Source organism: Nicotiana tabacum, chromosome 17 (genome assembly GCF_000715075.1).
Source record: "Nicotiana tabacum cultivar K326 chromosome 17, ASM71507v2, whole genome shotgun sequence".
Taxonomy (NCBI): Eukaryota; Viridiplantae; Streptophyta; class Magnoliopsida; order Solanales; family Solanaceae; genus Nicotiana; species Nicotiana tabacum.
Window position 1 is genome coordinate 81313444 of NC_134096.1, and position 9906 is coordinate 81323349.

Genomic DNA, 9906 nt, shown 5'->3' on the forward strand with positions numbered 1-9906 from the left:
TTTATTTCATACAATATAACGGTGTTTAATAAAATAGAAAATCTAAATTAAAGAGTTTTAAGTATGGTATGATATCATTTTCTTTAACAACATTTGTTTAAAAAACAGAGTAACACATAGTATAATTTGTTCATGTTAAGTGTAATTATTATGAGTAATAAAGTGGGATCACCGACGGCAACATGAGTGAAGTGTAGATAGGCAAAAAAGGTATATATATTAAAAGACAAGGGACCCCCAAGGCTATATTATTAAATTCTAAGTCGCACTCTCTATAATAAAGGCGCGTAGACTGGCCATATTTCCCATTCATTCCTACGTGGTTGACGTTTGCTGTCTTTCAGGGTCCCTCCCGCGAGGCTAGCTAGTTTTTGGTTGGTTTTCACTAACTTACAGCAAAGGTAACACGCGTGGGAATGGGATCTATGCATATGTTTCTGTGCTAAACCAACAAAAACACAACAGATCCAAATCTAGCAACAAACAACCTTTGAACAAACACATTAGATCCAAGAAATACAGTCCCCGCTCTGAGGTGCCACTCTCCTTCCCTAATTGCCAATTGTTGCTCTAAAGCTTCCATTCTCATCATTTGGTTGGTTTTGCTTGCCTCTTATTTGTGCCTTGTTCTCACTTTTGGATATTCTATTTTGATTTAATCTCTGAATTTTTGTAGTTTTTCTTGATTTTGTTGACACCCCAATTTTCTAAATCTTACATCTTAATTGGGGCGTGTTCTAAATTGTTAGCAATGTTTTCTCTTTTGCAGATCCACATTGTCCTTTTTGAACGTTCATTTGTTTTCTTCAAGAATTGCATATTAGTGACTGAAATTCAATTTCTCTAGTTGAAATATAAACCGTAATTGGTGTTTATGAAGCTCGTCCAAAATTAAGAAACTTTGCTATGGCTAGAATTCGGATAATGAAGTTCTGTGTTGTTGAAATTAGAGCGGCTGTAGTTTCATATTTGGCAATCCGTATCTAAAATTTAAAGAAAGTCGGGTGGCTTTCCATTTCTGTAGTACTTTGCACATTGCTATTTAGTTAAGCTCATTTACTATATTTATATATACTGGTAATAAAACAAAGTGGTTGTGTTAACAATTGATCAACTCCATAAACAAGGTGAACATAAAATGTTGAGCTTGTATCGCCTTAGCTTATATGCACCACTTACTATTGATACTATGTTTCTACCTGTGTCACATCTATTAATGGAGTGAGGAGTCGTTGGTTAAAATTTTCCTTTTCTAATTTGGTTCCATGGTGTAGTATTCTGGGCTCGACACTCCACTAAAGCAATCATGTCTAGAAGGCCCGGAAACCCCACACGGCGCTTTGCTGCTGGTGGAAGCCTGGGGGGCATTTTTCATCCGAAATCGCGCCCTACTCCTTTATTACCTACAATCCTTCTCATTTTGGTAAGTTCCATAAGTACTTATCTGATGGCACTATAATTGGTGATTAAGTATAATTCATTCTAGCAAATTATATTCACTTTCTTTTAATATCTGGTTTCCTAACTGGGGCTATGATTCAAATCTAATGCATTTTGCTTTTCTTTTATCTACTAATTTCAGGGTGTTGTCCTTGTTGTTGGCTATTTTTATCGAGGCTCAGGTAATTCCTTTTTTGTTTTTGGGTCTAAAATAAGCAGTTATTTCAAAGTAGTGTGTGCTTCCTAGTTACATGGGATCATGCACTGGTAGCATCAGTCATGTAATATCTGTCTTTCCAACCCCAATCAGAAGTCATTGGCTTTTATTATCCTCGCAAATCATACTTCAAATTGTCTCATTTTTACTCAACGGTAGCAAGATCCTGATTTCCTATTGTATTGTATTCATTATACTACTTGGCTTTCTATACATTGGCTGATTGGTCATTTTCCCCTAATAGGTACTTCTGGAAGTTCAGCACTCAGCAGGCTTAATGGTAAGCACCTTTATGTATTGGTTGTCTATGTTGCATCATGCCGTGAAAATATTCGTCTTTGCAGCATTTAATAGATATGATACATTGCTAGGGGCCGGGGGATATGGGAGGTCAGGGTTTCAAACAAAGGAATACACAAGTGATCCAAAGCCTTGAATCTGAAGGCTTGTTACCTTGGACTTAACTTGCAACTACCAACAGTTAATAGCCCAAAGAATTTCTCAGGTTTCATCACCACTAATTCAGAAGCCCATAATAGGGAGCCATAATCTATAATACAGTTAGCTATCTCAGCATCCTATGTGGGTAGAGTCTCACATTTTGAGCATGCTAAGAGCCTTTAGGATCTTTTTAAATTTTGTAAGAATTGCCACGCGATTCACGTTCTTCATTTCATATTGCTGATCAAAATGTCATAGAAAGATCAGGCACGGAGTCATAGTCTTAAGCTACACAGGGGACAAAAGTGTATCTGTTTTAAGTATCTAACCTGCGGAAGGATATGTCAAAGCTTATTTGATCATTTATTCGTACGTCATCAAGCAATTTGCCTTCAACATGAACTGCAAAGATTCTTTCCTCCATTTCAAAATGATACATACAGTGAATAAGATTGTGAAAGCATGTCTGATGGCATTTCTGGTCAGATTATTAAACAAATTCGAGAGTGCATATCTCACTTCAGGGTGTAATTTTCCTCTATGAGTTTGTACTGTATTTGCGAACTCAGTTTGTTCAAAAAGAGCAGCTTATCGAACTTATAGATTGCTTGTCTTTCAATGGTTGTAGGTGAATTTACCTGCACTTCGGAGCTTCAGCTGGCTATACCTTACTTAAAGAAGGCATATGGTGACAGCATGCGCAAAGTTTTGCACGTCGGGCCTGATACTTGTTCTGTGGTGTCCAAACTATTAAAAGAAGAAGAAGCTGAAGCATGGGGTGTTGAACCTTATGATGTTGAGGATGTTGATGTGAACTGCAAGAATCTTATCCACAGAGGAATAGTACGCGTGGCAGACATCAAATTCCCATTACCCTACCGGCCTAAATCATTTTCTCTTGTTATCGTGTCGGATGCAGTGGATTACCTATCTCCTAGATACCTAAACAAGACTATTCCAGAGTTAGCAAGGGTGTCTGCCGATGGTCTAGTTATTGTTACAGGTAGCTTTTGAAACTTTAATAACATTGCATGAGAAGTTCTCATTTAAGTACTTTCACGATGTTTGGATACCCCTTTTTTGGATAATGAAATATAAACCCACCATATTTCGTCCCTCTGGCTGTTCAAATGTCCCATTTTCTTTGACAGGCTGCTAACAAATGCTTGACACTCGACTCTCTCTCTTAATTACTCACTAGGGATGCCTAATTGTAGTGGACAGTTTGACCTTACACAAATTGAATTCATATCATTAATTCAGTATAGTACTGCTTCACAATAGCCTGGTTTTAGAATTAACAAGTGAGGTTGCTTCAGTGGCAAGAGGACTCCACTTCCAACCAAGAGGTAGGGAGTTCAAGTCACTAAAGGAGCAAAGCGGGAAAGGGTCCTTTTGACTCCTGGGCAGGGGATTTGGCGGGGTGGGGTTTACCAATCAAAAAGAAAAAAAAAGAGAGAAAAAGGATCCTCATTAGATCCACTTATTCTGTTTATGAGAATATAAATGCTCTAATAAGGCCAACGATGGATGGTTCCTTCTTTTGTTTGGTAGGCGGGGTTGATAGCAGCTGCCGTGCAAAGAATTTGCTCAGTTTCGGGCAACCCCCTCTATGCTTCGGATATTTACTAGAAAGTTTAAATCTTATAAGCTTCCTTTGCTCCACCCAAAAGGGAAAAATTAAAAAGGAAAAAAGAAATCTGTAAGACAGTTTCCCACGTAAGTTAAAGGTCTAGCTTTGTCACGACCATACAACACATGATTGATTGAAATAATTGCTTTTGAGAGATAAATATCTTCCCCTCCTAGGGTACCACGAGGAGAACATCTATTGTTTATTGAAAGCACTTTGTGGTTCATTTTACTTGCTCTTATGTTAATTTTTCTATTGTTCTAAATTATCAGGTTACCCAGGTCACTCTAGAGCTAAAGTCGCTGAGCTATCCAAGTTTGGACGTCCTGTAAGTTACAACTCTTCATTCAGTTATCACTTGTTTGGGTTGGTAATTGTTGTCAGTTGATTGTTGACTGATTTACTCGCTGTTACATGCACTTTCAGTTTCTTCCTATCGTGGTACTCTCTGTCCTACTAGAGTAGATTACTTCAATTGAATGCGTATAGTTGATGTTTCTTGTATATTAATGAAGTTGAATTCACAAGTGGACTGGAATTTATTTCTGGCGAATTCAACATTAGAGTAGGTCCAGTGATGCTCTTTTGGTGATTGATGGTGAAAAAAGTGATCAGAAGTACAAAGCTTCCTCTTGTAGGGTAGTGACCACATCTAAGAAGCATATCTGGTGAATTTTTGAGTGACAGAGACAATGTTGAATTTTTATTGGTTGAATGCTTTTTGTGGTTACAGAGAGCTTTCTGTTTTGGTACTTTATACCGTTAAGCAAAGAACAACAACAACAGTCCAGTGAAATCCCACAAGTGGGGGTCTGAGGAGGGTAGTGTGTACGTAGACCTTACCCCTACTCCGGAGGAGTAGAGAGGCTGTTTCCGATAACCGTTAAGCAAAGAATTAACTTGAAAGATTAAGTGGTAAGATTACAAAACAAACTTGAAAACTGATGTTGCAATACCAAGTACTATCCACAACACCAGGTTTGTGATTGTATGATAATCTGAAAACAGTGTTCAGAGCCACTCAATTGTCAAGTATCTACATTCTCTGATCTAATGAAGATATGGTTTCTGTATCACTTTTTCCGTTGTTTATTCTGCTCTGAAATGATAAATAAAAGAATTGACAAACTATTTGCTTTCCATGTAAAGGCAAAAATGCGGAGCCCTTCTTGGTGGGCACGCTTCTTTGTGCAGACCAGCCTACAAGAGAACGATGCTGCAATGAAAAAGTTTGAGAAAGCTGCAGCGAATGATGGATACAAGTCTAGGTGTCAGATTTTCCATGTTAAATCATTCCATTGACACATCAACCATCTCACAGTTAAGAGAGCAATCTCTTCATTGTCGGTGATATTTTTAGCAGGTCTTTTTAAGTTTCATTTTTGCACCTCCCACAGCAAGGGAAAAAAGAAGCAGGAATGAAGAAAAATATCCTGCATCATTTTGAGTAATTCAATATGTACAAGCAGACTAATTGAAAGTTGAAAGTTTGATTTTCATAAATTTCATACAGTCAACACGTGATATAGGTAATAGGTTCGCTATTTGGTATGAATTGTTTGCATCTGTATTATTTGTTGCCTACATCTTTATTATCAGGATGTTTCTATACTAGCGTAAAATTTCTCTGTTCTACCACAAACTAAATTGCAATTGCTATTGAAAGACTATGGAGCTTCTTAAAGCATGGCATGGTATGGTATAATCTGCTAACATTTTTGTCCATCTCATCTAATACTCTTGAACCAGATATCTATCCCTGCACTGTTCTAAAATCTCTTAAAAGGGAAATGCTACTACTGAAGTAACTGAACTGTAAGAACATATTATTAAGAGTAAATGAATTGGAGTCTAGTTGATTCTTAGACAGGCCAACTTCAGCATGGCAGAATTGAAAATTCCTCCTCCCCCCCCATTTTTTTTCGGTATGACTCAAATTTCTGAAAGCAATATCCAACTGCTCTTATCCACTGTTACAAAAACTTAAAAATCTCTTCCAGCAAATAAGAAGTACAACAACAAACAAAGTTTGCAGCTTAATATTATGTAGGAGTGTCAAATGGGCAGATTGGTTGATTTTGGGCGGGTCAAAATAAGTTGAGTCAATAAATGATGGGGTCATTGACCCGCCCAAAAGTTACTTGGGCTGAGATGAGTTGGGCCAAGATGAACTAAAATTTGGGTCATAACCCAACCCCTAACTCTTATCAAGCTTTAATTAATAAGGGATTTTTACCTTCATATACACTATTTGAAACTTTATTACCCTTCCTACTCAAGTTTCAATTTAATTACATGGTCATATACAATTTATCAATTATATACAAATAAGTTATAAATGAGTATCCCTTTATATTAGGAATTGAATAAGGAATATCAGTTATTTCCTTATCCCTTTATACTTGCCCACTCTCTCTCCCTCTCTCTCTCTCTCTCTCTCTCTCTCTCTCTCTCTCTCTCTCTCTCTCTTCATCTCTCTACTTTTCTTCTCTGGTTTTTCCCCAAATTTCTTCATTTGGCCTTCTTTGTTTTTTATGCTTTCTTGTTATATATATAGTTTTAGTGAAATTCATCAATGAATTTCAATCATTTTAACTTAGCAATTTTCTTTCATGTTAGCATAATTGGTGTTCAAATTGAAATTGTCAATCAATAAATTTTGAAGGTGTTTGACTCTCCACGCCATTAAAAAGTTTTGAAGCTTTGAAATCGAATTTGGGTTTTCAAAAATAATTATTTGTTTGGATTGGGTGTTGTTGCAAATAATTGAGAATATTGTTTGAAATTTATGTCTCAATTACGAGGGTGTTTGGTGAAGATTAGACTTGATTTTGGCTGAATTTCAGATTGAAACTCGAAGAAGAAGAAGAAGACATGACATACAATATACTTACGAAATTGTAGTAAAGTTATAGTATAATTGTATGTAAATTGTATTGTGTTAGTTATATATATATTTTTTATTTGAATGTTGTATGAAAGTTGAAAAATAGTTGTATAATGTATGAATCGTTGTATAAAATTTGTATTTAAGTTATCAATACTATTTTTTTACATAAAATTGTTGATACGTATCAAAATTGTATTAAAAAAGAAAGTTTTGATTGGAATTTTAGAGAGGAAGAAACACACACCACATACAAAATATATACAAATCAGATACAAAATATACAAAAGATATATTGTATAAAATTTGTATAAAAATTTTATTTAAGTTGTATGATATTGTAGTTGTATTTAACTAGGTAGAAATAATGTATGAAAGTTGTAGATAAGTTATAGATTAGTTGTAAATAAGTGTATACTGTATAGTTAGTTGTATGAAATTTATTTTTATTATGTATGAAAGTTGTAGATAAGTTATAAATAAATTGTATATTATATAATTAGTTGTATAAAATTTATTTTTAGTTTATATGATGTTGTAGATGTATCAAATTTGTATTAAATTTTTATGAAATTTATTTTTTAATTTGTATAATATTGTACCATACAAATTTATCATCTCTCTGTCCAACTAATCTCGAGATCATTAATATATATATATATATATATATATCCTATTTGCGATATTCACCACTGTTATAGAAGATTTGAAAAAAGACATGGAGGATAACACAAATCTGTTCCGAATTTCTGGAATTAACTAAGCAGAGAACGAGGTCGCTATATTTAGGAATGCACCAAATCGAACCTTTTCTAAAAGTTCCGTACCTATTCAATCATCCTTTTTTTAAAAAAATTTATAGACACTTTTTGCCACTTTCAGTCTAAAAGCAAACGAAAAAGAACATAATTGAGTAGATTGGGGTTGCCAGTGATAAGGAGATATAACTGAGCAGGTGGCAGAGAATAGGGAAAGAAAAGATGAGAGAAAATAGGAAAAATATATAACTAAATCCCGTAATTTAAGGTATTAATAATTGATGGCATATAATTTGTAAATAATTCTTATTTAGGGCGGGTAATATACAAAATTAGGACAATTTTGGTAAATAAGTTTCAAATATTATATAGGAAGGAAAAAAATCCCTAATTAATATGTGTTGTTTTCTTATGATTTGTAAAGTTATTAAATAAGACTTTTTTTTCTTTTGTTATGATCATATATAACATATCAAATAAAAAAGAATTATTTCTAAGATATTTTGACAAAGTTAATCCTCATGGATCAATTTGGCTAAAAACCAGCCCAACTTCAAATGGGCTGGGAATTGGGATAAGTTGGGTCAAGATGAGCTGAGTTCAATAAATAAATGGGTCAATAACTGTCACGACCCAATTTAGGATCATGACCGGCGCTTAGGAGCAAGTGCTCCCAAGTAAGCCTCATCGGTATTTTATGAAAAATCGGACAGAATTTTCCCTATTTTAGGACTATCCACAAATTACATGTCTCATAAAGCAACAACAAAACCCACCAATATCCAACAAAATAACTCATAATCTTCATCGACTACCTAGTCAGATCTCCATCACTATTAATCAACCATTTGTAAGACTGTGATGCTTAATCTATCTCCAAAATATGATAAGAAAGTTTGATATGGTGAACAAGTCGAAAACGATAATTAATACACATGATACTATTAAAATGACTATGGAGCGACTCTAAGAGTTTTAAAGAAAAGGACAATAACCATTAAATAACAATCCTTGCCCACGCGAATAAATGTGGGGCTCATCAGGAACTGTCAACTCGTATACTCTAATTAACGGAATCCTCGCCAGTGTCTACTGCTGCCTCTGAAAAAAACAACAGCGGGGGAGTGAGTCTGTCACGGCCCAAAATCCAACTAGTCGTGATGGCACCTAACCCAACCCGCTAGGTAAGCCAATTACCAACTATCCAATTCCAATGAAATTAATAAAGTAATTAATTAGAAGAAAATAGATAAAACTAACACATTTCCCCAAGAACTGGTAGTACAAATTATGAGCTTCTAAGAATAGAGTATACAAAGCTGGTATGAAGTAATACATCATTTGTTTGAAAAGTACATAAATAGAGTTTTATGAATCTAAGTCTACCATGAACAAGAGGCAGCAACAGCCGGAACACAGATACATCTTCAGATCCAGCTCCCAACGAACAAAACAACATCAGCAACCAACATCTGCACGCAAGGTGTAGAAGTGTAGTATGAGTACAACCGACCCCATGTACTCAATAAGTAACAAACCTAACCTTAGGTTGAAAGTAGTGTCGAGCTTGTACCAAGGTCAGAGTCCAACTTCCATAACCAACAATAGTTCATAACAATATAAAACAAGTAGTACCAGAAGTAACTCAAAGAATAAATGCTCAGCTAAATCATGACTTTTGAAAATAGCTCTGCCTTTCAAGTGTATCAGTGAAAACTCAAGTCTTTTATCGAAGTTGCCAAAAATATGAGTAAGTTTGAAAACAGTAATTTTTCCAAAATCCTTTCAATAATAAATAAGATGTTTCATTTTTCTTTCCAGATAACCTGTTTAAAACAAATGCATCACTATGCCCATCTGCCAATATGTGTGAGAAATCATGAATGATGTAATATCGTACAACATGAGAAAAAATATATCTCTATGCCTGTATATCATGTGTGCATGTCAATGCAATGTATCTCAGAGATGAACTCATATGCATACTCTCAGAGTATCAATTCGCTCAGTCCTCCCCATCACTCAGTCCTCCCAGTCATTCAGTCCTTACAGTCACTCAGTCATCCCAATCGCTCGACACTTGCACTCGACACTTGGCACTCGGCACTCACACTCAGTAGGTACCTGCGCTCACTGGGGGTGTGTACAGACTCCGGAGGGGATCCTTCAGCCCAAGCGCTATAATCTGTACGGATAACTCACATGCTGTGCGGACAACTCATGTGCTATAATATCAATATCTGTATCTGCACGGACAACTCACGTGCTATAATAAAGCCAATATGGCCTGCTACGGCGTACAGTCCGATCCCATAATTATCCTCATAATCAGGCCCTCGGCCTCACTTAGTCATCCATCTCTCCAGTTTCTCAGGCTCACAATGTCATAAAAATAGCCCGAAAATGATGATATGATGTATCAATAAATAACAACAGAGACTGAGATATTATATGCAATGAAATGAATATAACTGAGTATGAATTTTTAATTTAAAACAAATAATTCACAGAAATATAACCTTTGTGGGTC

The 9906-nt window shown here is 35.4% G+C and overlaps 1 protein-coding gene across 2 annotated transcripts; it reads left to right on the plus strand.

Moving 5' to 3' along the window:
- The first annotated feature begins 307 nt into the window (after positions 1-307).
- LOC107778703 (putative pectin methylesterase CGR2) lies at positions 308-5418 on the plus strand. Of its 2 annotated transcripts, none has more exons than XM_016598991.2 (7): positions 308-535; positions 1275-1423; positions 1583-1622; positions 1902-1937; positions 2727-3101; positions 4004-4059; positions 4881-5418. In XM_016598991.2, exons 2-7 carry the CDS (start codon positions 1307-1309, stop codon positions 5031-5033), a joined length of 777 nt encoding a protein of 258 aa, XP_016454477.2. In that variant the 5' UTR covers positions 308-535; positions 1275-1306; the 3' UTR covers positions 5034-5418. The 2 variants fall into 2 exon arrangements, with proteins under 2 accessions (XP_016454477.2, XP_016454478.2); XM_016598992.2 differs by having other exon boundaries at positions 416-595.
- The last annotated feature ends 4488 nt before the right edge of the window (positions 5419-9906 follow it).